Below are 27444 nucleotides of genomic sequence, written 5' to 3'. Positions count from 1 at the left end.
CATGAATATATTGTTTTATAACTGCATTAAGTTTCTTATTTTTTTATTTGTATAGTTAATTAAGCTTAGTAATAGAGCTATGACTTACTGATGCAAATATCAGTGTTAGGCTGGTTGTATTGAGCAAATAATCTTTATTCTATTGTCTTTCTCTAACCTCGCAGCTGGCCGCTCTCTGATGATGCATATTCTGACCTGCGCTATGACCCGAACTGGAGGACCAAGCTGAAGGGAAACAGCCACTTCAATGAGCGTCCACAGATTTCTGTTGAGAAATATTACCAAGTCCCTGAGGAGATTTCTAGTCAGTCGTGTGGTGACAGACGGGGATTGGAAATAAAAGGAGGATACAGATACAGTGTAGACACAAGTCAAGCTGTTATGGTGACACCTCAAATGGCTGGCAGTGAGTCTGACCAGCCGTATTTCCTACACCCACAAGATGGTCAGACTAACTCTGTAACATCCACCCAATGTCACAACCGTGCTTTACAATGCAGATCACCAGAAACTGATACTACAGAATTTCAGACCCACTACCAGGAAGAACCGAGATGTGCACAAGGAAGACCCATCCAGAAAACGAACACACCCAAATTTACAAGTCATGATGTTTTATCGAACAAGAAGCTAGAAAGACCCATGGAGGACATAGTGGAACGCAACAAGATAACCCTGGGGCGCAGCACATCCAAACGTGGCTCCTATGTGAGGGTGTATTCACTTAAACAGCAGATGCCCATTAATGTGAGTGAGGTGCATACAGAATGTAGTTTTCTCAACCAACAGCTTGTGCTTATTAATCACAGAATAAGAATTTGACCTTTGAAATGTGACAACAGCACAGTACTGGTCACCCTCAAACAGGCATTCTCTTCAAACAGGTTGCAATTACAGAAACAGACACCAGGAGCTGCACTAGTATTGATAATGAATCTTGGACTGCTGCGCTATTGTTACAGTTGCATGACTGACGATTAAGTTTGACTGGGGACAGACCACTGGGAATACTGGGATAGAATATATAAGTGCTTCAAATCCCAGTTTAAACTGTGACAGTTTACATTGTGTTTTTGTGATCTGTTTGGTAACATCCTTACAGGTCATTGTTTTGTGATGGACAGATTAACTATATCTATTTAATGTACTGGCCTCTTTGAAGGAGCTTTTTCGTTTTACAATTTAGGTTGTTTTTGTTTCAGAAATGCACAGAGGAGATGAGGTTGTAGTTATGATTGAGATGTTTTGCATTTTACGCAGTAACTATAGTTTTTGTAGTATTATTAAATGATGGTGATCCTGATGATAGTGGTGTGGTGTGTTTTGCAGGGACTTTAATCCATTGCACCCTGGCTACATTCTAACAATGTTAAGATGTTTTAAACATAGAGGTCAGTTGTGGGGCTTGTGAGTGCACATGCTGAATATATGCTATGTATTTTTTATATCTGTATTTACTATGCACGTAGCCAAGTGTCAGTATATTTACTCTTGAAAGCTTATTCTAATCTTGGACACTATTAATGGGCAGTTGCTTGAATGCAGCTTGTCTCATGAGCAGAATATAGCACAAGCTCCTTCGTTTTTTTTCTTCTATTTTTCCTTCTTTCCTTGCTTCTTCATCAGCCGAGCTTATGCTTATGCCTATATTCTATGATATTTTCTCTGACCCAGTCTGGAAAATTAATTTGGCAAAGGAGCATAGCTGTTTTCATCTGCCTTCTCCTCCACCTTATGAAAAGGGCCATGTCTGGCTATGCAGTGCTTATTATGAGCTGATGTGTACAACAAGAACATCAGAGACGCATGGTTACCAATAGGCTCTTAGACATCCCTGCACCTGGCACAGTGGCATAATTGGTCAGGATGGCCCGCATTCCCCATTTGTTGGGCCACAAGACTGTTTGCTGGCTATAATACCAACAACCTTGTTCACCCATCTGAGCCCCAGCCCTCTACAATGTCTCATATCATCACCATTTACATAGTCAAGAGCCGTTAGCTTTGTGCAATGGTAAACAGAGCCAGAGCCTTTCCCTCTCCTCAACCCTTGTGTTTTGTCGTTTTCCCTCTGAATTCGCTTGTTAGTTTTCCATTTCTCCGTCTCCCCAAAGACGTCTCTTACTTAATGAGGGACATAGGGCATAAAAGAAGGGGGCACCAATTTGCATTTGGTCTGTTTCTTGTTTCATTACAGGATTAATTTATGAATTGATCCGATGTGTTACGGCAAAAATGTAACATATCAACAAAGCTTATCAGAAATCGGCTCAAAACAAAGTCATTTTTTAAAACCATATTTTGTAATAAGAACAAATCTCCTTAAAGTCTGTTTTTTACTGTAGCACTGTGATTAGCGTGCTTACAGAAACAATCCACCCTAAAACTGAATTAACACATGAAAGTTGTATGAACTTGGACAGTTCAAGATCCAAGACTCTTTAGAAACCAACATCATGGAACCTCTCCTTGGATAATTATTGAATAGGACACTGAATTAAGTGATTAGTGGCAATAGCTCAAGGTGAAATTTGTTAACCTGAAATTAAATACACAAACTGTCTACAGAGTAACAGTTTCTAGTTTGTTATTAAGGCAGCCTCCTCTGTTTATGTCTCTCGGTGAGATTGACGTTTTGTTCTCTGGTCTCTTGTTTTGAAATAGGGCAGTTTATTTTCACACACACTAAATTAAATATTTGAAGATCAAAGAAATAATACATATGTTAGATTTTTGAAAAATCTTAATAGTGAAGGTTAGAGAAAGACATCTTAAAAGCCAAAAACAATATTCATTCGTAATTAGGATAACCACACATCACTTTTATCACAGAGCGTCCTTTGCGTCCTCCAGCTCTTCCTTGTCTGTTTCCACTTGCAAAAGATAGCAACACTCCACATGTACAAATCGCATCAGTTTCACAAATCAATATGAGTCCAGACGAGCCAGTTGTTACAAGGCCCTTTTAAAATAACCCATTTGGTCTTTTGAAGAGAGTGGCCATCTGAAGGCAACTTGTTATAATTAGACGTGTTATTAAATGTACACAACTTCCTAATGCAGCAAATGTTTAGCCCGGACAAGTGGCAGAGTGGCGGTAGCAATGATTGGATCCAACGGGGCATAGGCCTCCTTTGATAAAGACAGAAGTAGCAGATCAATCTTCTGCTATTGCACTCAGCCCTCAGAGTCCCTTCTCCTCTTGCAGGCCCTCACTTCAAAGCCAGGGGAACATAATGTACAATCTTTTAATAGCTTTAGACCAAAGCTCTGGGGAGCTCTCTGCCACTGTATACCCTGCCTCGGCCTAAACACCTAATCAAGATTACCTGGGCAGGCCACAATAGCAGCTAAATGCAATTCAAGATCCACAGTCTCTTTGAAGTCTTCATTGCGAAAAGCAGATGTTTCCCGGGTACAGGAGGTAATACACTAGCTGCAATTGCCAGACTTTGTTGTGACATCGTCTCGCAGAGAAGCAATTACGGGCCTCCCAATTTAGTAGAAAAGATATTACACAGCTTACCATGCTCTAAATGCAATACAGGCCTATCATTTGCTCTCAACTGATTGGGATTTTTATAATGGGTGACAAAAGGCAATGGCAGGGGGAATGGGTAAAGGTGAGAGGTACAAAGTGTTTGTGTGTGTGTGTGTGTGTGTGTGTGTGTGTGTGTGTGTGTGTTTGTGTGTTTGTGTGTATGTGTGTGTGTGTGTGTGTATATACTGGTGGACATACAGTAGTCACTGACACCTGCTCCTGATCTTCAAACAGCTGCTCTGTCCTCGTTCATCTGTAACAGCATCCAAATTTCTAAAAGTCATTTGGAAAACAAAAGATCCATCTGTTTTGTTTGTGAATTAATGTATAGTTCAATTACTGAACAAACATCAAAATTAGCCTGAAAGCTGTAGACAAAGGATCATACAGCTAACTTATTGAAACATTGTTAGGTTTGGGTGGTTTGTCCATTAGAGCCCAGAATCTTTCTGTTCTCAGAATAATCGTAACATTTCAGCCTGTTAGATGAAATTGCAAACACACTTGATAGATGTGTTACACCTGGATCCACTTGTTCCTCCTGACCTTCACCTATTCAACCACACAGAATTAGAGGTATTCAGTGAAAAGTCTTCAGCCTGTCAATACCATCGATCCACTCAGATGGTCCTCTGCCCCTGGGGGAAGTCCTGGAGTTAACAAAATGATTTTTCATTACAGCATTAACACAACATATTCCATGCCAGAAATAGATACATTAGGAACAACTACAATAGTATATTAATGTAATATTAAATTGAAATGAAGAAGACAGGCATTGATAGTTATGGATGCAATATTGATGCCCCTGTATAGGTGTCAATAGGCTGGCACTGGTCTTAATGAAAATATTTGTTCCGGTGTATAGACAGGAAAAATATGAAGGACTTGTTTTTGTTTTGTTGCTTCTGTATCAGCATGTCGCTTTACCTTTGTGTTCTGTTTAAAGGTGCATGAAACTCTTAAGGACACGGCCACTGCAGAAAATCAGGAGGACAGCTCAGCCCCCGAGCTGGTGTGGCTCCAGAAAACACAGCAGTTATGGGTAGGACCCCTCCTCTATTCTTTTCACTTGGTTGACACTGTCATCCCAAACAACACCACAAAAATCAAATAAAATCTAATTTGTTTTGCAGTATTGTGGGTGTGGAAGCTTGGTTGCCTACGTTCTAACAAACATCATCTAGCTGCTGCACAGTACCCTGGCTTTTAGTTTCCTTTAGGGAATGTGGACTCAGTCACTGATGGCATTGTTTCACTGGAGCTTGACAGAGACGGTTAAAAAAACAAAAAAAACAAAACAAAAAGAGGAGTCGGAGTGAAAAAGGAGAGGGTTGGAGAAGCATTATTATTTTGAGCACTTGAGCAGCCACCTTAACACTGCCAAGCAGAGGAGTGTTAATGTTTTCTCAGTGGAATGGGAAAAGCTGGCGTTTGCCAAATCAGCGGCATTAGATGCATGAGATACATGCTCATAGACCTTGTGCAACATAATTTGCTCAGTTCATGCAAAGAAGAGTGCCAGCCCTTCTTATTCTTAGGAAAGAATTGTGCCTTTCACTCAGAGCTCTTGTTTGTCTGTTGTTGCTTTGTTTGTGTTGTAAATATGGGTAAATTTAGAGTTGGAGCTTTGTGCTTCACACCACCTTCAGAAATAGGTAGTGTTAAACTTTAACACATTTCACAGAAATGCAGAGGAGTAAATGTTCAGAAACAGTGGACATATGGACATATGTTTGGGTTTTGTGAATTAACACCCCTGTGCACTCTATATGCACTACATTAATGAACAAATGTTATCCTCAAACTGTTAATCCTACTCTACTACTACCTCAGATCACCCAGATCAACAAGGAGAAAAAAGCCCAGCGGAAAGAATACCCCAACCTCTCTCGACAGCAGCCATCCCCTGCCGTGGTGGTCAAAGCTGAGCTGGGAGACTGTTTGAGTTCCCTTTTAGCAAGGCCAGCTGATGTAACGCAGCCAAAACCTCAAAAGATGGCCTCATCACAGCCTTTGCCCCCCACCATCCACCTCAACGTCAACCTCAACACATCATCCAATCTTCTTTCATTACTCCAGCAGAAGGGCCAGGATGCCTTCATCAACTTAGCATCTCTTCATGGTCGTCCTCATTGGAGCCCCACATCTGATGTTCAACTTGCCTTGTACCCAGGGTGTCAACTAACAAATCCAGGAAAGTCCTCCCACATGTCTCGGGAAGGGCTAAATGCACAGCTTCATCCCCGAAACCTGGAGAGTGGCCCTAACCAATGGCAAAGGTAAACCGCTTATACTGTTTGTTATTGACCAGAGGTGAGAAAGATTTTACATGTTGAGGATCCTGTAGAAAAAACTGGATGACTACAGCATCGAATAACATTTCAAGTAACATTGAAATGACACTAAACTTGTAGTCTATGTAAAATGACAGCACTAGCACTGACACAAAGAAAATGAGTTAAAAAACTGTATGAAAATGTTATCATGATCATTATCTATTATAATGGTGCCCTTCATTCACCAATCCACCAGTAACCAGTAAGTTGTGTTTCAGGACAACTGCATTACAGTGGCCATCCTGTGAAGGTGATGACCAGACTTGGAGTTTAAATGAGGTTCACACCAAACAGTTTCCACAAAACCTTACCAGGACACCAACTACTGCCTCGTCACAGGGCCTGGGCTCGTGCAGAGTTCTTCCACCTATAGGGAAGCCAATGACAAGAAAAGAGCCTAAGATGAGCCCTTGTCAAAGTGTGAATACGGTCAACCCCATCCATGGAAACAGCTCCGACAGCTACCTGGTTCAGATGGAGAAGCTGAAGCAGCTGAGGGCAAGAGTTACTAACAAGGTATGTGCTCTCTGTGAGTTTGTCAACATGTTTGTGCTTATTATTGTGTGTCTGAAACCGTCTCTGTGTCTGACATCTAATCAGATAAAAACCAAAATATCCTTCACTGAGTATTCAGAAAGCATACCTGTTGTCATTCCTGCACTAGATGTGCTCACGATTAGGGTGCATTGCATACATTGTCTATACCAGTGGTTCTCAAAGTGGGGTCCAGGGACCCCCAGCGGTACTTGAGGGAGCTCCTCATAAAAAAGGTGAATGATTTGTTTTCACTATAATTCCTTCCATAAGCAATACATACATACAATGACAGAATGTGAGACTATTTTAGTCATGGGTTTCAAACACTTTCTGGAATAAAACACCTAAAAGCAAAAATCTTATTGGATTCGGGACCCTGGTACAAAATGGGGGTCCGTTGTCTAATTTGTGTCACGTTAGGTGTCCTTGATGTGAAAAAGTTTGCGAACCACTGGGCTATAGAGTGGTTGGCACTAGTCTCAATGAAAATGTGTTGTCCAAAAACACCATAAAAAATGTTTACTCCCATCATTAACAAATAAATCCTTTATGTGACCTTCAGTGGTGACAGTTATTTAGACTGCACTCTGGTTCTTAATGCTGCGTCACAAACGCTCAATGACTTGGAATAACTTTGTTTTGCTGCTGTGTAAAGATACTGTGATGTACTTAATTCATTAGCATTTTTAAACTGTGTTTTAAACAGGGCCGGAAAACTCATTCAGCACATACTGAATAATCATGTTCAAGTTAGAAAAATAAGAACACATTATGCAGTTTCATTTAACAAAAGTGACATGAATTCTTCAGTTGAGTGGCATTCACCTTTAATCCCCACATACACGAGAGGTTACACAAATAAATTCCCCTTTGAAGTCCCAAATAATCCCCTCAGCTGTGTCCATGCAGGGACTGCATAATCCAGCAGGAGTGCTCTGGTAACAGAGGGCATAAAACATCAGGTTAATTGTCTAGCGCCACTAAGATACACTTAATTGCTATAAGATGATGACTATATAAACCACAGAGCTACAGGCTCTGAAAGCCATTTGAAGATGTGTTAGAGGATAAGGTGATTAGAGGGGAGAGAGTCTGTGAGGTGCAGGGCCACTAAAGAAGCCCATTTGCATTTAATGATTTGGCTGCTGTTGTTTTCTCCCCTCTCTGGTTTATGGGACTGAACTGTGCAGTAGTGAGTGGAAAGTGACTCAGCAAACCTGCCTTTTCCTGGGTCGACAAATTTAGTTCTCGTTAGCAGTTATTAAATTAAAGTGCAAGTTAACTACTGCAAATATAATTAATGTTGTTCTAGTGAAGTGTTACAGGTGAAATCAACCACAGCACTGCTGTAAACGGACTACATACAAACATATATATGATATTTAAAACATAGCATTTTCACTGCTGTGCTTTAATTGCCATAACACAAGTAAATTATGGGATCTCGAGGCTGTCCTCCTGTGAAAAACGAGCCCGCAGGTCATTTGTGCAGCAGCTTATCATATTCCATAGTTACATTTTGTTGTCAGGCAACATCTAGTGGTCGTAGTAATTATGACAGGAGCAAAGGGAAAAGTGCGGTTACATAGTATAAAGAGTGACAAAATCCACATAGGCTGAAGTTGGGGTGGATGGATGGGTCAACAAAACACAGGAATATGACACAGGAGATTGGTGTTTGATTCCCATGTGAAACCAGTAGTTTATACTGTTTTTATTATCCATGACCCTTCGTTGTTATTATTGTAACCATGACAGCAAAGATCATCTGATGTTGAGGAACTACTTATTTTAACCCAAATCATGATTGTTTCTTAACCCTAACCAAATAGTTTTAATGCTTAAACCTAACCAAGAAATTTTTGTGCCTCAACCTAACCAAGCCATGACCGTTATCATAGTAACCACGGCAACATTGGGTACGCCACTCTCGGTACAGCCTTGTTTATTATGGTAACCATGACAACTGAGGTCCGGTACACATGCTGCCATAGGGGTGCTATTTCAGGAGATACTCCTATTGGTCGTATCAGAGGGATGAAAAAACAAATTATATGGTTGTTGAAAAAACCACCATATGTTTGTTTAGGTTGGAGGACAAACTTTCCAAATGATTCCCAACAGCATTAGGACACCAACTGCAGGCAATTCTGGCATGAACAGAGACATTGATTGATTATATGTATAATGCATCCTATTTATTGTTCCTTACTATGACAACAAAACCAATAATGTTAACAATAACATTGCTGTATCATTTTTACATCACCTACCAACGAACAGTTCAGATAGGTGGACCCAAGAAAGGCTAGAACATATGATTAAATGCTTAGGGTTGCATTCACACTGGAGCCTTCATATAGTCCTCCTGTGGTGCCTAACACCACAGGAACACCCCTTGACCTTCCATCTCTCCCACCATGTTAGCCATCATGTCTGACAAGATTACAGGCTCAATTTGTAAAGCAGTCTGGCTGCGTGAAAGCAGATGAGCATGACTTAGGGGTTGGGGAGAGAGGGGAGCGGGCTTGGAAAGAAAGGTACCCTGTTGTGTCCAGCAAACTGAAATCCTCCTTCCTAAAAGGAGCCAGTGCAATCTGGAATGATTAGCTCCCTTTTGTCTGGGACAGCTTGTGGATTGAATGCACCCATGTACACATGGTCACACACAAATCATCTCCAGCACCTGTGAAGGAACGCTATATAGTACATCTGTCATCCGTCATCATTTCTTTGCCCATAAGACTTGTATCAATTCATTCATGTTCAATTCATCTCACCATCAGTGTTCCTGAGAAAAGCACCCCAGTATCATATTGGAGCCTAATAAGGAAATATTGTATGTGATGCAGTATATGGTGGCAAAGTCCTTTAAAAGCTCATGCACTGTGTGCACTCTATACACTATTTGTTTCATTTTATTTTTTTATTTTTTGGTTTCCTAAGGAAAAAACACTGGTGCATATAAACTAATGTATAGTAGTATAATAGGGTCCTGCTTTATTTTGAATAAATTGGATAACTAGCATGACTCAGACAGCCAGTATGGTTGAGCAGACATAAAAGGAGCACCCTTTACAGTGACACAAATTTACCATCTAAATAACAATAGTAAACATATTGTTTGATTGAGAGGTGATCTCATTGAACTGCAGTGCACAATCAAGGATCATGTGTATAATCACTTTAATGTAAAAGTATCATTAAAGAATACCAATAGTCTACAGCCATGTCATGTCTCTGTGAGGCTGCAGTTTGGTTTTGTGGTGCTTTGAGCTAAATGCTAATTCTATTATGCTCACAATGACAGTGTCAACCTGTTGATGTTAACAGTTTGCAGGTTCACCACAATCAACATCTTCATTTAGTCTGTTATTGTGCTAAAATTTGATGATTAGCATTAAATACAAAGTACAGATGCGGCTGATGGGAATGTTAATAGTAGTAGCATTAAGATCACTTAGTTATTGAGGGGAACATATCAGTATATCTAAACCAAATTTCCAGGCAAATCATCTGATAGTTGTTGAGACAGTTGACTCAATACCATAGACATGGTAATAAGTGACATGCTGACACTAGAAAAGTCATTATGATGCGTTGCCTGGGAAAGAACCATGAATGTCTTGACAGACTTTTGAGCCAATCCATCAAGTAATTTTTGAGATATTCACTGAATAAGAGAAAACTGGTGGTGCTAGATGAAAAGACAGAAGATTATCAAAGTCATTAGGATACATCCTCTAGGCATCCTTACAAAATTTCTTGGCATTGCCATTGCTATCCCTGGAGCCATGTCACTAGCATAGCTAAAAACATAAAATCAGTTTCTGTGTGTGGCTACACATGAAATACAATCAGGCTTGATCAGGTCAGTAACACCCCAATTAGATGCATGTAAGGTCACTGTGAAAAAGTCTTCCTCAAATAGCTGAGGAGAGAAAGGAGTGTTACAAAATGTTTGGTGAAGACAGTGTCACTCACTTAGAGCCTCTGTCTCTCTTTTCATGTCATCTGCCAGGCATTTTTCTATCACTGTATTTAGTGCAGCAATGTACCATTTTAACCCCCCTCTATCTATCTATCTATCTATCTATCTATCCATCTATCTATCTATCTATCTATCTATCTATCTATCTATCTATCTATCTGGCATACAAGAAGCTGAAGACAGCCATGGATCTGCGAGGCCTGCATCCTGACTACACAGCCATTGAAAAGACAGTGAGTACTGAACTGCAGCACCAGTCACTACCATATCAGCAAGAATTATCAGTAACTCTTTGACTTATGTGGCTTCATTTATCAAGACAGTTTTTCTCAATCGCTTTGATGCAATTCTCAATTCAGAAACATCATTGTCACCACTCTTAATGCAGTTCTGAAAACAGTTCATCATTTCCTCACACAAATTGATTTTCTCATTGCTTTTGTGCAATCTGCCGTTGTATCCACACATATTTCACTGCCAAAGATGTTTTCTCATTGTGTCGATTAATTTGTCATCGTACATTTGTCAGATAGAAAAACAAATCTCTCACTCACTTTGATACAGTCATGCATTGCACTCGTGTTCTCAAACAAATCACTTTAATCTTTCTTCAATCATGTATGAAAGAGCAAGGCTAGTCACACACACAATATATAGTATATACATATATACTGTAAGTAGTGTGAATTTACTGTACTATAATTGGTGCTATTCAGATTCAGTTTCTGATTAAGACAGCTTTATTTATCCCAAGAAGGACAATTCTTTTATAGCTTACCCAGTCCATACACACAACTTACAGTAAAAAGTAATTATATGTCAGAAGCAACACGTCAGCATACTTTGGTCAATACAAGGAACAACAGGCAGCAATAAGTAAAATAAATAAGAATAAAACAAGTAAAATGAATAAAAAATTATATGTTATGTTACAGTTTCTATAGTAAATAAATAAATAAATATACTATGTTCTAAGTTTGATTGCATATTTTTCTTTGTCTATTTTTATTATGCATAGTTCCATGTTTATAATTTTTTATTTACTCACCTACAGCAATTATATTGTGCGAATTTACAAGTACAGTTTTTTACAACCGGTTTTTCAAACATTTTCAAAACTAGGTCTATTTTTTTTTTTTAAAAACTCTGCACACAGATCCAAAAATTGCGTACACAAAATGCATGATCAACATGGCTGTAAGCTGGTTAGACTGCCCTTGGTGTTTGGAGGGTGGTACCACTTCCTGTATTTTGGATTACAGCTGCTGATATGTCAGACTTGGTTGTATTTTCCTTGAAAATGTATTCATGTTACTGTGATGTAAAGAATGTGGAGAACATGGAGACAAGATGTGTGGAATATGATCAGAAAATTATATTGGAAACAACTGAGGTCAGGGTTTTTACACAGACATCAAGTGTATAATTGATTGCATTCAAAAAATACAGATCCAATCAAACTTCAGGATCTTGAAGATGGATGATGCTGAGTGGCTAATTTATCATAAAAAGGGCAATTTAGGGTATGTAAACTGAAAAATCATTATAAGCAAGATGTAAAAATTACGAAAGAATAAATATATCTGAACATTTAAAAGGGCTATTGGTAAAACTAAGCCCCCACAGACAGACCTCCAAAAACAGATGCAAACACAAATTCACACACAGCCACATCTGTGTTTGGCCACGGAAAGGTGCTTCTGCATTTGGCAGCACATCTTATGCTCTCTAAAGTCTTCTTATTCTGAACACATGTAGAAAGGTGTGGGTAATCTTACTGCCAGGAGATGAATAAGTTCAAAACAGAAAACTGAAACAAACTACCGATTGAGAGAGAGACAGAATGAAGTGGATGTGGAATTTGTTCCCACTGGGCAGAAAGAAGCCACATCAACCCCTGTAACTTCCATGTTAGCCGTCTTGTATTTTTTCCATGCATTTAAAAATGAATTATAGAGCTTTTCGCTAATATGAGGATGAAATCCCAGTGTTGACTTTGGTATGTAGCAACTACATTTTTCTGCTTTCTATATTTGAGAACCTCGCTGCCTTTTCTAGCCATAAAAGAGAGGATGATAGAGAAGAACATGTTTCCCTACATAGCAGGATGTTATATTGATTTGCTGTTAGGCAATATAAGCTATAAGGAGGGACTCGTATGGAAAAAAAATGTGATTAGAATTCTTTTCGGACAAACATGATTAGCTGTTTTTTAGTCTCCTGTGCCTAAATCCTGATGTCCACTACTGTCATTGTGTATCCACTGACCCTCTGTCTGAGTTCATCATTTAAAGGCCCCCGTGCTGTTCCACCGATAAAATTGCAAATACAAAGCAAATGAGAGTACCCCAAAGAAGTTAAGTGCTCTTTGTGCTTTGATATATCTTTTGTTAATCCCCAGTTGTAAAAAGTGAGCATGTTTGGCCAATTTACACTAGATTGAGTCCTGTGCATCTCCAGGGCCAAACCTATTAGTGAATGATATGTGTAAATGTGGATAGGCCCGCTGAATGGCTAGCTGTGTTTGGTTTTGTTGGGCTAGGTGGAGAGGCTCTGCCGAGGGGATGCACAAAGGGAAGGGCCTTAAGGGAGAAATGGCTCAGTTAATTAAACCCCCTTTTATAATCTGCTTCTGTCCCCCCCCCCCCCCCCCCCCCCCCCCCCCCCCTTCTCTCTCACTCCCTCTCACTCTTTCACCATCATCATGCTGAAAAAATAAAACGACAGAAGCTGTATTCAAATGTGGTCCGTGAGCAGAACAAAAAGATAAGTAGGATTCCCTTTCTACCAGCCAAGGACCTGGAAGGCAGTGACAAGAAAGTTCCCAGGATGAAGGTGTGTGTGTGTATTTACTTTTTGAGTGTGTCTGTAAATGCAGCCCCCCTTTTAAACAGCATGTTCAAGGCGGGAATGTTGCGCCTTTATTCTGCCTTGCCATTCTGTATAAAAGATATGTACATGGAATCGAGGAGCATTGTTGGTCAGGGTATTAAAGTATGATCTGTTATCCTATCAAAAACAAAAACGAAAAAATGAGAAAATCGTTTTTCCAATGTCCATGAACACTGGAAATCAAGTGAAACGAAGTGTAAAAAATGACTTCTTTTTTGGTTTGGTGTAATTTTCATTTTTCCTTGTGAATTGAGCACACATTGACCACAGGTGTATGACATCAATGGAGAGGATCAAATTAAACCATCAAAATAAAAGTGAAATGTGTGACAGCACTTTACGAATGAACTGAGTTAGTGGGATATATATATAGTGATGATATTTTAGTTGAGTGGTATTACAGTAATTGATATTGTGGAAACTGTTGCCCCTATTCCATACCGCTACCCAAATAAAGAGCGTCTATAAAGTGCAGGGAGCTCTGCTGTTCACCCATCACCCACCCCGAAGCTTAGAACATTGACATGGTTTTAAATAATAATAATACTAATAATAATAATAATAATAATAATTCTTAATTAAGTATACATTCTTCATCATCAGCTACATGTATGTCTAATCTGTATCTGTATGTGTTGTTGCATGCAGGATTTGTAGCCAAGGCTAATTTATAACTCCTGTCCCTGGTTAGGCTTTAAAAGGTCCCAACATATCTTCACTACCAAGAGTACATTAGTTAAATTGAGAACATAATAAAGAGTGGCATTATCATACATAATAATATAAAAATCATGACACTGACAAAATGACAAAATAAAATCACAATCATTTTACATGTGTTGCATAGATGTGCACATGTGTATGGTCCCCAATTCATGGCAGTGTGTACATACTGTATTTATGGGTGTGTTCGTTCATGTGCATGTATGGTCATCATGTCACATAAATGTTTGACGGACTCAATAGGAAAAAATGAAATGTTCTGAGTTTATTTGGTAGTAGCCTTATGGAGAATGTCACTACATGGTTGTAGCCTGGTAGTTGTGCACAGCGTTGATCCTGGAACTGAGGTTTGTACTATGAAGCAAGTTTAACATACCCAGGATATCTTTTCATGTCAAAGAAGCGAGTTATTACATTGAGCAACATTGTCAGACCCAAGAATAAAGTAGAACAACAATCATTAGGTTTTTAACTGAGTATTTTTTTTCTCTGTTGTCTGATGATGATCAAACTGATTGTTATGAATACGTGATGCATAAAAAAAAAAAAGTATTGTCGGACTGTTGCTGCTGTCAAAGAGAAGAGAAGTAGTTCATCATGTCTGATGAGGTCAAACTGACTCAACATGTTCATTCATTAGATTTTCATCACAGAGTCTCTTCATGTTATTCTGGGCTGCAGTAATGGAAGAAGAATAAAAGCATCACTGTATGTATTCGTTTAGTGTTTGTTAGAAGTTGTTTTAAAACCAGAGTGAATATGTGGAAAGAAGCAGCAAAACGATTTCACTGATCTCTGAAAATATCTACTGCTAGTATATTATTTATCACTTAACTGTAAAATGTTTTGTCCTTGTCAGGATCCTGTAGGAATAATATGTCTTTGGTTTTCCAGTGATCTGACTGGTCAGAAGTTGGGTGGGTTGTTGACAGGCTTTAATTTGATCCTCTGAAATGAACCTGCTCTGCACCTGCTATTTCACTTTGTAAGAGAATTTTTTCAAAATGTTTAAATGTTTTACAAAATTAACTCCACTAACAGTTATGCTGTCACCAATGGAGAATTATACATAAACATATGATGTATTATATTTAATGTATCATTAAAGTTCCTCAGCTGTGGTGTGTGCCTTGTATTGTACAAGATCATAGTAGACAGATGTGGATATTTCTGGAGGACCAGGGCCATTTTCCACTGTAGCTTGTATACAGAACTTAGTAATTTGCATTTCTCTCTCTTTCTCTCTGTCTCGTAGGCCTTGGAATATGCCAAGACAATAGCCAAACCCCCTGTCCAGTCTCAACCAAAACAGAGACAGACACACCAGGCTGAAGGTTTTTCTGAGCACGCTCCTTGCTTGCAGGGTTTGGATGTGGCCCAGCTGACCAGACTGGAGCTCCTTACCAAACGGCATGAGGAAGAAAAGCAGGCTGTGTCACTCTTCAGAAAAATACCTGCTGTCTGAAGCCAGGTTCGGTTTCAGTTCACGTTACAGTAACCATGGAACCCGGGCTCTGTCTTTTTAAATTAGCCAGGCCTAGAGTCACATCAACAAATCTGCATACACATTTTCACACATTTTTCAAAAATAATTATGATAAATTAGATAAAGACAATCTCTGAGAAGAACTGAAGCCTCAGCCAGTGTCTTGTGTTACTGTTAATATTGTGTGTTAACAGATCAAAAAATCACTTCAAGTGTTTGTTTTAAACACTGATACCAGAAATGTCACCCGTAGATTATCTTAAAATTTAAATTTGGCAGTGACTGAGCCATGAAATCCAGATTTGGTCAAGGGGAAGCCGGAGTGGACGTGATTCTCAAAATGTCCACCAAGACACGTAAGAAAAAGTGCAATTAACTAACTAGTTCAACATTACTGGTTCCAAAACTATGTTGAAATATGTAAAGCACCTCTAACAAATCAGTCATAGAAAGTGCTCTGTAGAGTCTCTGCGAAAACATGTTTTAAGGCAGATATTTTATTTTCTGATGTGACCCTTATCTATGCGGCACCTATAGGGAATATGTGCATGTCAGGGTTTGAAGAAAAGGCGATGGCACTTTCTACGCCAACACCCAGATGTGATTGGAGTAGAGCAGCCAACTCCAGCAGTAATAAACCAACTGACCACACACACACTGCAGGGTGTGTTGCTCAGGACCAAAGGAGGTGCAGTGCTGAGTGTGAAGTTGTTTGGATGAATCTTTAGCACTGTGGGATTGTCATGCCTTGTCTCAAACTTTTAAAGATTAGAGTTTTTGTATGGAATGTAGGTTTGATACATTTGACTGATTTTAGTAGATACATTTATACATAATATAATAATAATATAATCAAACGTAACTGTATATAGAGATATGTACCTGCTCAATAGTCAGATATTACTGTAAGTAGTGTCTCAGACTTTGTGTCATTGTCATATCATTAAATGTCACTGAAAACCTGCTGGGTTTAGATTGAACGCTCTTGTGTGTCAACAGTGACACTGAGCAGTCATAGAATCACCAACAGCACTAAACCTTAAATTTTATAGTCCACTTCCAACTGTCCCAGACCACTGACTAATGCCCACACTTCCCATATTGTTATTTTAGTCGCATTACATTGTTCACATCACTGTTAAACCTACAGTAATCCAGATAGTCTCTGTTTTGGGTTTGTTTTTCTTTCATTCATTGGTCCCTATGTCTTGTAGCCATGTTCGTAGTAGTAACTCCTCCCCAACACACAACACTCCCAAGCAGCTCATTTTACTAATTGAACCCTCAGATCATTATCAAAGCACTATTTACCTCTGTGCAATATTTTAATTAGATTATAGTCTCTATTTAACCCATCATGGACTCTTTGAAGCTCTGTGTTTTTAGTGTTAAGTCCTCAGATGTGCGGTTTGAAACAAATGACCAAGCCCTTTTTAATTTAATGAGAAACACTGCCTATCCAGACTGAGTCTCTTGCATCTTTTTTTTTTTTTTGGTCCCACCTACTCGTTTTTTGCCATTGAAATCCAGTTAATTGAAGGAGTCTTTCACCGCTATACATGAAGGGGGCCAAATTAGCATCCCTTTCTGCCCATTGGGAAGCTAAGGCAGACGTGGATGCTTTGATGTGAGAAGTGTGCTTTCAGTAGGCGGCAAGCTTCCTGAAAATGAGCTGATGGCCCTGCTATTAGGCCCAAATGCAGATGCGTCCATGTGTTGCAAAACGCTTAATCTTTTAATTGATCACCTTCTGCATGGCCTATTCTCCACATGGTTTTTTTCCCCGGCTGCCTGTTAATCAGAATCACATTTTGAAGATGACATGAATTGCTTTTCAAAAGGCGGGAAAGGATGGCAAATCCAGTACGAAGGAAAGAGAGGATTTCAGCTTATTGTGCAAATGCCCAGAGAGAGAGAGAAAGAGAGAGAGAGAGAGAGAGCTTGTGGGAAAACAAATTTAATACACATAATAAAGCTGATTTAAGATTCTTAAATGTCTGTGTTTGTGTGGCTCTTACACACATTTCTAATCAAGTGTTGTCAAATCAATTATTACAATAAATACTTTACTTCCCTTCTACCCTCAATTGTTATAACAGTAGTAACTGGACAGTACACGTTATTAATACTCTTCTACAGCAGTTGTTTGTTGGACCAGAGGGGACAATGTTAGGTATTTGTATGGTATGATGATGATGATGATGATGATGATGATGATGGACATCTGTTGATCAAGATTATTTAAAGATGATTTGGTCCTGCAGATCCTGCAGCATAGAATAATGAAATAAAACTAAAATAGCACAAAAAATATTTTAATTATTTTTTTTGTTTTTGTTTTTTTGCATCCATCATATTTATTAGGACACAGAAGAAGCTGCACCGCTGTTGTCAAGCCCAGCTCCATATTAAATCACACAACAGGACCAACCCATAGAAAAATTACCGGCTCTGTTCTTTAAAATTACAGTTTTGTTCAGTTCTTTCCATTAACAATGCTGGGGAGTTTTAAGAGTAGTTAAATTAACTGTTTAACTACATGCACTCATTCCTGTAAAATTAAGTTCTGACTGCTGTTAAACAAAACAAATAAAAAGAAAAAGAAAAAAAAACAGTATCAGTATCAAATAATACATTAAATGCTTATAAACCTAGATTTTTAACAACAATTTTTTTGCATGTTTAATTAGTTGGCATATAGTTTTGATAAATTTTCAATATTTTAATGCGCCTACCTTAGAAAATAAAACTTTCTTCAATCCCATTATTAACGATCACTTCACTGGATTTCTGCTAAAAAAAAAAAAAATAGACAAAACGCTGTTTGTGATGAATTTCATCCTCAACGAAGCAATGTTTAACAACAAATATGACCATGGACATTGATCAGTAAAGGCTCATGAGAGGAATACAACCATCATCTGCTCAGTGGAGTAAGTTTGAGTTTGTTTGCTGACCTATTTGTCATTTCTTGCTGTCATTCAGTTGTGCGTCTCTGTGTGTTGGTTTAAACTCAGCGGGTTCGAGGCAGGAAACCCAGTGAGAACAAGCAGCATTTCATTCAGAGCTGAGCTCCACGCAGTGAAGACTGTTGGCTAATGCAGGAGGTTACAGCAGCGGTTTGAACTTAAAAGCTGACCGTGAAAACATGATCAGATGTGCAGCGTAAACAACAACACTACATTAATGATGCGTTTATGTTTATGTGATTGTTTTTTAGACTCTTCTAAATCATCCATTCTCAGTCTGAAAATGTAAACAGGAAAGAAAAATACATAAAAGGTGTAACAGAAGAAACGGAGCCGAAAACCGATTCATTATTTATATATATACTATACATTTACACACAAAAATATAAACGACAGTCATTGAAGCACAGAGCCTCCGACCAAAATGAAACAATATAGACAAACTGCAAAAAAAAAAAAAATAAAATAAAGAGAGAGAGAGAGGGAAATAATAATAATAAAAAATCAAAAGCAGACAATTATAGGAAAAACGAGCAGATGAATAAAGCATGGAAATGTTAATGTTTTGGGTTAAAAGTGCAAAAGTCTGGAGAGAAGCATGATGCATCTATGTTACACAGTCAAGAGCTAGGCTATTCCATTTTATTCTCCGTCTGAAAATAATAATAAAAAAATGTCTAGACTGTTCAGTGATAATAATAATAATAATGATAATGATAATAATGAATGTGTAAACATATAGCCTATAGTCTCCTCAGACATAACAACACGAAAATTCCCACAGCCTGTACATGGACTTAAAGGGGAAATTGTAAAAAAAAAAAAAAAAAAAAAAAATCAATAGCCCCACTTTGCATGTTTGAATAAATATTAACATTGTATTGTAGAGACTACCCCCAACCCCCCAATTTTTAAAACAGTAACTTAGTGTGTTATCTACAGTACATTTACAGTGTGAACGTCTCTGCTTATGAAACAACGCCGCAGCCTACTATAGTAGATGATCCGTGGAGCAAATGTCATCCTCGATGTCCACGTCGTCGTCATCGTCGTTTTCCTCCAGCAGGTACGAGTCCGGCTGCAGTCCGTGTTTCAGCTCCTCCGCGCTGGTGTCGTTCAGTTCGCTCTCGCTGGAGTTCTCCGCGGAGCGCTCCAGCTCCCCGGGCGTCTTCCGCTCGTCCTGCGCTTTCCTCAGCTGCTTCTTGTGCTTCATCCGTCGGTTCTGAAACCACGTTTTTACCTGCACGGATAAGTTACAAAAAAGCTCCTAAATATTTCAAGCCTAAAGAAATTCCAAGACCTATCAATATTAAGCCGAAATTATTTTTTAAGTTACATTCATTTTAAGTGATTTAAATAGACTATAAACATTTACTTTAAGTTTAGTATTAGACTGACTTGTTTTGAAATATTCTCTAAATGTATCTGTGTTTATTATTAGAGGCTACACTTATGTCAGAATTCCACATAAACAATTATTGAGTTGTGAAATAACAAAAATCATGTTCTTAGCCAATACACTGCATACACTTACTGGATGTCTGTCTGTGCTCTGTTCTTTAACAGCTACACATAAATACCGTCTTGGTGATTTTTTAGCCTATTTTTGAATCACTGATAGGCCTATGTATTGTGTTTTGTGGTTACTGTAATCGCCAGTCTTCTTCTGGGTTGTAGCTGGGAATAATAGGCCTACACAGCATTCAAAAACATAGGCTACACTTTCCCCTGCACAAAGACAACATACATTGGTCGGACTGTCCTTGACCAGACTCCCCGAGAGTCCCTGCATCTCCTGGTCTACTTGTACCACGGTGCTTTTAAGTGTGTGCGTGTGTACCTGTGTCTCGGACAGGCTGAGCGCCGTGGCGAGCTCCACTCTCTCCGGTGTGGACAGGTACCGCTGGATTTCAAACCTCTTCTCCAGGCCCGACAGCTGCGAGTCGGAGAAAACCGTCCGGGCCTTCCTGCGTCTGCAGTGCTTTCCTGGTAACTCTGCGTGGTGCTGGAAGAGGGCTGGCATCTGCATCCCTGCAGGAGACAAGAAGCAGTGATTTTTAAATGAAAAATAACAAACGAAAATAACAACAACAGCAAAAATAAACAAGGGAAAACTCTAAATATATGCGATATTAGATCAACTAAGTTCACTATATCGGAATGAATTGGCGTTTAATGTTTTTATATTTTGGTTGTTACTGACATAGTTTTTTTTAGTGAATGTAAAAACAATAACTCAGCTTAGCCTCATTATTTATAGAGCAACCAGAGCAACAATAATTGTCTTTTTAAAAGTTGGACATACATTAAGATTAATAAAACTGTATGAACTAATTGAATTTTTGAATCTATTTTAATGCAGTAAAGTAAAATATGATCATGTGCTGAAAATAATAAGACACTGGTTATTGTTATTTTCTGAGGTGCTCAACCCTTGGAGATCAGAGTTCAGTTAATTGTATTAGGTGATAGGATTCATTTAAATTCGTTTGTCAGTGTAAATTATTTTATATTCCCAACTCATTAATGCAGCCTAATATAGAGTCATGTAAATCAGACTAGTATTAACAATGGCGTTCCTTTTTGAAATGGCAAAAATTTGTGTTCATTTTTAGCCTTTTTTAATATACAGCTTAATTTGTAGCTACAGTCAACATTTCTGTAAAGTAAAAACCTATGTAGCCTATATCTTACACAAGTCTCCTTGTTACGAGGCCTCCATCTTTCCGGTGCTTACCAGATGTGAAGAAGTACTGGTGATGCTCTGGCTTGTGCAGAGGATGGTGCGGATGTGGCGCCAGTATAGGGGTCGGCATCAGTGGGTATCCATACTCCAGGATGGGCATCCGGGATGCCAGGGAGCTGCAGAACGGCGAGGGGATGACCTCTCTCAGCGGTTTGGGTTTGTGCAGTAAGATGTCCTCAATGAAAAACGAAGTCGACCTCTGCGTGGGCGCCGCAGACGCGTAGTTCATACTCATGATGTTAGTTTGATTTTATTGTGTTTTTTTTTTCTGCCTTTAAACCTGCACCCGCATCTGTCTCTTCCCCTCAAGTCTCCCAGGCTTAAATGCAGCCCCTGTGTGTGCCCAGTGATATAGTAATCAGTGGGAGGGCAGATATCCAACAAGTAGGGTATTTATTCATACACAGTCGCGGATTGTGGAAACTGATTTGCGCATCAGCCAATTAGATCTCCACACGGGCGGCGGGGAGCTGAGAGGGGCTGGTTCTTCGCTGTGATTGGCTGAGCCTCGATCGAAACTTTGTGAAAAAAGCGAACAGATTCCAGATGAGCAGCGCACCTGTGATCGCATCACCGTTCATTTAAGAGCAGCTCGTAGCGGAGCTTGTGTGGTGGCCTAGCAACCATGCTGCCTTTACCAGGCTCACGAGCTCTGTACGGAAGAATTTGCTTATTTTTACCTATCTTAAATATAGTTTTTCAAATGGTTCCCAAACAAAATTATCATTAAAGGTTAAACTTCCTTAATTATGAATACAAATGACATGTACTTACATGGAGCTACAGCAGGCCATATATGGAACTGTTAGTTGGTGCAGTCTTTCTGTGTTATCTTATTTATTGACAGGATCATTAAGAGCCATTTCAAGTCTGTTTGCCCACTGGTGACTTAGACAAAATATTTGAAATTGTTATTAAAGTGGAGGAGAGAGGGCATTTTATAGTGGCCTATTCCTGACTGAGACATGTCAATATTCCTACACTAGGCCTAATTCACAGTTCGTTAATGATGAGTTCAAAGTGGGTTTGTCCTGTAGAAAAATCTAGCTCCATGTGTGTCGGTGCGGAAAATAACTGCGTTTTAATGACATGTGGCTTCATGATGTTATTCCTCGTGATATAGGCTACACTTATCAGTGACAGGTAAAACATATCAGTCTGTTATAGGCCCTATTGTTTGAGGGTTTCTCACCTACATAGCCTAATTCTGTGTTATGGCATCACTGTGGTATCTCTATAACATTCTTGATGCATGCTTAGACTTCACTGATATCATGTAGCCTAACTCTTTGATACTTAAACTATTTCTATAATGACTTTCCACAAACCTGGGGAAAGTCCGAGACACAAAACTTTAGATTGGCTTGTCTTAAAACTTGAACATGCGGCTACACGCAGTGTTTTTAATTGTCCGAGAGATTCCCTTTGATCATCCATCTTCCTTCGTGTTTGTAGCTTTTGAATCAAGTGATGTAGCCTGTGTCACAGGAGGATTAGGCTGCTACAGGTCTGTCTAATTCCACCCAAATTGGCTGTAATTGTCGGTATTAAAATCTGGGAGAGTACAAGTGCCGCTCCTGTGCCCATTTGCGAAAGAAAGCGGTGCGCTGTAATTTGTTGATATGGTGTTGTCATCACATTTCCAATCAGGCCAGTTAATGTGAAAGTGTCTTAATGTAGGCAGAATTCACGCTGCAATGCTATTAGGCAATTAAGGGAGATGTTAGAGCGGAAGTTGTAATCTTCGGGCTGAAGGACAACATTTCTATTTGATCAGATGCAGCGAGAACAAATTCATTACTGGAATCAGTTACGCCGGAAAAGCTCTGTTCTGCTCTTTGCATAGGTTTGTGTTAAATGAACACGTGTGCTCAAAATGTAAATTAGCATAGTTGGCTGGATGCAAATCAAACACTTTGGTATGGTGAAGACTGTACATTAGTGCTACCTGATGCCATAAGAGGACTCAGTAATAACTTCAATCCACGCTGCTGCAGAATGCGCACAATCTTCTTACTTGCTTCTTCTTACTGTAGGATTTTGTCATTTACATAGGCTATCAAGTAAACTGATTTTTCTCTGGCAGATTTAGATTTAAAGAAAAACATGATTCCACGAATTTCAAGATTTTTTTTTTTTTTTTTTTTATACAGGTGGTTAAAGAATTGGCGCAGAAAAGAAAGGAGCTTTTTAAAGACGTGGCCACAGCAGATGGAGGTAACCCTGCTGCACCTGGCTGAAGGCGCGTCAATCCCTTTCATGGAGCGCACCAGGATAACAAGTTGCTTTTAGGGGAAAATTAGAAAGTAAATGAAACAAATAGTGATGAAATCGTCTTAAGGATCCGTTCTTGAGGCGCGGTTAAGCGGCTTTTTGTGGCCATTTCATTAAGTAAAAATTTGAGCCGGTCAGGCGGTGCGTCACTCCGTTAAGTGGCACGTTTGGATAAGAGGTTTGCAGCAGCACACTGGCTTATACTTGGCTTACAGTCTTAAGAGCAGCCATGCTGGTGGTGATGGACGACAAAGGAATAAAAGGATGGAGAGGAGGATAACCCGCTTAAATGTGTTTGCGGGAAAAATGTATCGGCCTATTGGGGCTTACATAAATAATAATACAACAGGTAAAACATCATAGGTCCAAGTCAATTTTAAACACTTCTTTTTCCAACGAATGAAGACTTAGAACTTGGTTGTCAGACATTAGACATAACAAATCATCATGGAGACATGTAGAGGTGTGTTTTTTTTTTTTTTTTTTTTTTTTGTAATCTGACTTTCAGGGTGTTTTTTCAATGCAGACTGGTAGGACATCATTTTTTTTTAAGGAAAGATTAATAACAGGCCAGTTTGTTTTATGATCTACTAAGGCAACATACACGGAGTGCTGTGGATGAAAATGAAGAGTCATATTTCCCCCAATCTTTTTATTGGAATCATTTCAATTTTGATCATCCATGCCCCAGAGGTAAACTTTGCATCCACACGCAGCCTTGATGCAGCTGATCCATACTCCTGGAGGATCGTTGAAGTCTTCTAATGAGAGTTAGCGCTCCTGGGGCATTCGTGCATCCGATAGGCACACATAAAGAATACACCTGGAAGGAAAGAGAAGTTAGATCTTGATTATCCAGCAGGAAATTTTACTCACATGCATCTGCATATGAATTATTAATCTCAGAAAACGTGCAGTTTCATATATGTCGCTGTTTATTGACACATTTCCGCCATTTCAATTCAACAGCTACACATGAAAATGATGGCGAGTTGCTATTTTTGGGTCTCGTTCAATAACTCATAATTTAATATTTTTCATTCATAAACAAGAAAATCAAATCGGCGAACTGGCCTTTTTATATAATTCTGAGACATTTTATGTGAGTCCATGGAGCAGCTTTGCTTTTATATCAAAGTCAGAACCTAACTGATCAGGGAAGAAACACATTGAAGGTCCTCTGCTCTGTGGAAAATGTTTGTAGCGCATCGACCAGCACGTTATACGGGTGACGTGTATTTGGCCTCCAATTAATGAATAAAATTATGAAATTTATCACAGAAATAAATGCATGTCATTGTCTTGTCCTCCATCACTTATTGTTATACGATTTCTACTACTTTATGATTTTTCTGATATTTTCGATCTCAGTAAAAAACAGTTTACCATCATGGTATTTTCAGAATATTGAATATGTTGCTTCTCTCTAAACCATTTTCATATTCAGTGCAGTGAAATGCATGCTGATCAGCAGGTACTGCACAGCATGGCAGAGGATTCAGAGATGAGCACTTACTAAAAGCATTACTTACTTATAATGTCACATCATTGATTCAGCTGCTTGACTATGGGTTAACCCATGTATGCTTTGGCTGTCGCTGCTGAGAGCTGCATTGTGTAATATGAAGTATCTTCTGCAGTTTTTGTTTTCTTTATTACACACAGTACACGCAGTGTGAGCACTATTAGCTGGACATGCAGGTAGGAGTTGAGGCCTTGACATTATGTGGACATGGATGCAATTTTATCCGCTGTGCTACATTTGAATTTTTAAAAGCTACTACAGGATTTGGTGTAAAATTAACCCTAAATAAGAAAAGTATTTTGAGCCAGTTGCAAACCATCATAAAATCTGTTCTCCAAGCAGAGAATTTATGTGAGTGCATTAGTTGCTTATCCAGGAACTCACTCAAGGTTACAGCTTTAACACAGGTTAACACTTAGCAGAAAGCAAACCCGGACAAAATGTGACTGAATTTTAAACTGAACACACAAGTGGAACCTGGACAAATTAAAGACTTTGATGGCCCCTTTGTGAACAAGAAGAATCTTAACGCAGTTTGGTTTTGTTGGTTTACCTGAAAAGAACGTGAGCACCACTGACACCCAGCCAATGATATAGGACCAGGAGAACCTCCAGTTTCCATAGCGTTTCCCATAGTAGTTAATGGTCACACCAGTGTACACTGCCATTGCTAGAAACACTAAAAAGCCTGGCAATGAAAAGAGAAAAGGAAAATGTCCAGAAAGATTGTACAAACCGTTACTTCTGCTGCTCATGGAAACTGCAGTTTACAGTTAGAAAATGTGATTCACTCTTAGTTACAGATGAGCACCAAATGATCTCACTTATAGCAAATAAAGGCCACTACAAGTTATGCAAAACAAAGCATTTAAAACAGCAGTTTAATGAAAACTCTGTGTCATGAATGAGGTCTTTTATAAACGTAATAAGCAGATGTGTTGTGAAATTGCGCCGATAATGGAATCATTAAAAAACCATTAGTTCATGATTAGCACATAATTATATTTACTTTTCAGAAACTTGCCTTGAGCCTTGAATGTTTAAATTCAAAATGTTAAATGCAAATTACAGTTCAAACCAAACCAACAAAGTGCGAAACCATCAGAGATGAAAATGAACTTACATGAGATGAAAAACAAAATGCCTGCAGCAAAGGTTTTGTCAAATCTGTCGAAGGAGGAGTAATGGATGAAGGCCATAATGCCAATGATTATACCGATGAAGCAAGCCAAAAGAGAGAGGATCATGAGGGCACGGGTGGCGTCTAAATGGGCTGAGGACAAGGTCAAAGGACAGTGACTGGTGGGGTCAGTGCAAGTCAGCAGAGGTGAATGATGTTAACAGACCAGTATGATGAAGAATGGTAGATTACTCATTTTGTCAAACTGTTGTGAGATGGAAATTTAAAAAAATCTATCAACCAAAGTGCGATTTGCTTCTGTAACAGAGGTGATCAAACACATAACACACTAAAACAGAGTGAAGTTGTGTTTAACACTTGCTGCTCTGGAGGCAGAGACAATAGAGCTCAGTCCTCCAGAAATGTGTTTGTCTATGACAGGGAGCCAACTCTGTGGAAAGACAGTGCTGTGTTTTTTTTACAGTAGATAAAGGGTAACCGTGATTACCCATAGTTCCATAAAAATAAATAAGTAAACAAAAAATAAAAAATCAAGTATCACAGCATTTTATTTTTGATTAAACAAAACAAGACATTCTCAGTATAATGTCACGAAGAACAGGACTCTCTCATTTTTTGATATGTGCTCCCATTTCATCAAGTAGAATGAAAACATTGTTTACCTGTACAGGAAGGTATAAAGGATTAAGATTACAGTATGGAGATAACCTTTCCGTGGCCCCACTTTACCTCAGCAACTGAACTGATTTTTGCTTCCGCAGCAGCTCCACCTTTCAGGAATCTTTGCATGTTAGCTAACTGAAAAATACTGAAGTTAGTAGTTTCCCAGTTGTCTATGCCACTTGGCTGCACTTACCAATGCTGTCGTTGTGTGGGAAGCATTTTCCCGGCATACAGTAGCGCCACAGGCCCTGGTGCATGTAGTTGCTGGACTGCCGATACTGCATCCAGTAATCGGTTGCTGTGGAAACAATCAGGAGGATGTTCCCCACGCCTGCACAGAACAACCCTCCACCCATAAAGCTGTACATCCTGCACCTGCAGACACACACACACACACACATGCACACACACAGCCACACACACACACAGACACATACACACACACAGAGGAACATAAGGTTGCTTACAATCAGTGGTCAGTGGATGGGCCCCCTCCTCTCCACCTCACACACACACACTTCAGGGAGAGAGGGTGTAAGTGTCGGTAATTGCGTTGTAATGAACATATTATTTCCACTGGATTGAGCTGTGGGTCGTCTGTGTGTGTATGCTTCACT

General features: G+C 39.2%; 3 protein-coding genes across 3 annotated transcripts; 1 reads left to right on the top strand and 2 right to left on the bottom strand.

Moving 5' to 3' along the window:
* The first annotated feature begins 396 nt into the window (after positions 1 to 396).
* On the top strand, positions 397 to 17718 carry jhy (junctional cadherin complex regulator). The gene is made up of 7 exons (XM_022745877.1): positions 397 to 747; positions 4491 to 4586; positions 5378 to 5823; positions 6099 to 6396; positions 10579 to 10641; positions 13136 to 13243; positions 15279 to 17718. Exons 1-7 carry the CDS (start codon positions 397 to 399, stop codon positions 15486 to 15488), a joined length of 1572 nt encoding a protein of 523 aa, XP_022601598.1. The 3' UTR covers positions 15489 to 17718.
* A 1751-nt stretch (positions 17719 to 19469) lies between these two features.
* bsx (brain specific homeobox) lies at positions 19470 to 21465 on the bottom strand. Its single transcript, XM_022745878.1, has 3 exons — positions 21216 to 21465; positions 20319 to 20509; positions 19470 to 19718 (listed from the first exon to the last, which is right to left on the bottom strand). Exons 1-3 carry the CDS (start codon positions 21457 to 21459, stop codon positions 19470 to 19472), a joined length of 684 nt encoding a protein of 227 aa, XP_022601599.1. The 5' UTR covers positions 21460 to 21465.
* A 2794-nt stretch (positions 21466 to 24259) lies between these two features.
* LOC111222343 (lens fiber membrane intrinsic protein-like) lies at positions 24260 to 27195 on the bottom strand. The gene is made up of 4 exons (XM_022746048.1): positions 27021 to 27195; positions 26147 to 26296; positions 25577 to 25711; positions 24260 to 24321 (listed from the first exon to the last, which is right to left on the bottom strand). The coding sequence occupies exons 1-4, from the start codon at positions 27193 to 27195 to the stop codon at positions 24260 to 24262; spliced, it is 522 nt and encodes a 173-aa protein (XP_022601769.1).
* Positions 27196 to 27444: the final 249 nt, after the last annotated feature.

Source organism: Seriola dumerili, unplaced genomic scaffold, assembly GCF_002260705.1.
Source record: "Seriola dumerili isolate Sdu_G_001 unplaced genomic scaffold, Sdu_1.0 BDQW01000091.1, whole genome shotgun sequence".
Taxonomy (NCBI): domain Eukaryota; kingdom Metazoa; phylum Chordata; class Actinopteri; order Carangiformes; family Carangidae; genus Seriola; species Seriola dumerili.
Note: the sequence above shows the minus strand (reverse complement) of the source record. Positions and strands in the feature narration are given on the sequence as shown.

Bases quoted from the DNA above. Each gene is read 5' to 3' on its own strand.
- jhy (XM_022745877.1), top strand. From the start codon at position 397: ATGGCTGGCAGTGAGTCTGACCAGCCGTATTTCCTACACCCACAAGAT. The intron at 5,824-6,098 runs GTAAACCGCTTA...GTTGTGTTTCAG, and splicing joins GGCCCTAACCAATGGCAAAG to GACAACTGCATTACAGTGGC. The intron at 6,397-10,578 runs GTATGTGCTCTC...CTGGCATACAAG, and splicing joins GGGCAAGAGTTACTAACAAG to AAGCTGAAGACAGCCATGGA.
- bsx (XM_022745878.1), bottom strand. From the start codon at position 21,459: ATGAGTATGAACTACGCGTCTGCGGCGCCCACGCAGAGGTCGACTTCG. The intron at 20,510-21,215 runs GTAAGCACCGGA...TGTCTCCTGCAG, and splicing joins CCAGTACTTCTTCACATCTG to GGATGCAGATGCCAGCCCTC. The intron at 19,719-20,318 runs GTACACACGCAC...TTATCCGTGCAG, and splicing joins TCAGCCTGTCCGAGACACAG to GTAAAAACGTGGTTTCAGAA.
- LOC111222343 (XM_022746048.1), bottom strand. From the start codon at position 27,195: ATGTACAGCTTTATGGGTGGAGGGTTGTTCTGTGCAGGCGTGGGGAAC. The intron at 26,297-27,020 runs GTAAGTGCAGCC...CCTTGTCCTCAG, and splicing joins CCCACACAACGACAGCATTG to CCCATTTAGACGCCACCCGT. The intron at 25,712-26,146 runs GTAAGTTCATTT...TTTCATTGCCAG, and splicing joins CATTTTGTTTTTCATCTCAT to GCTTTTTAGTGTTTCTAGCA.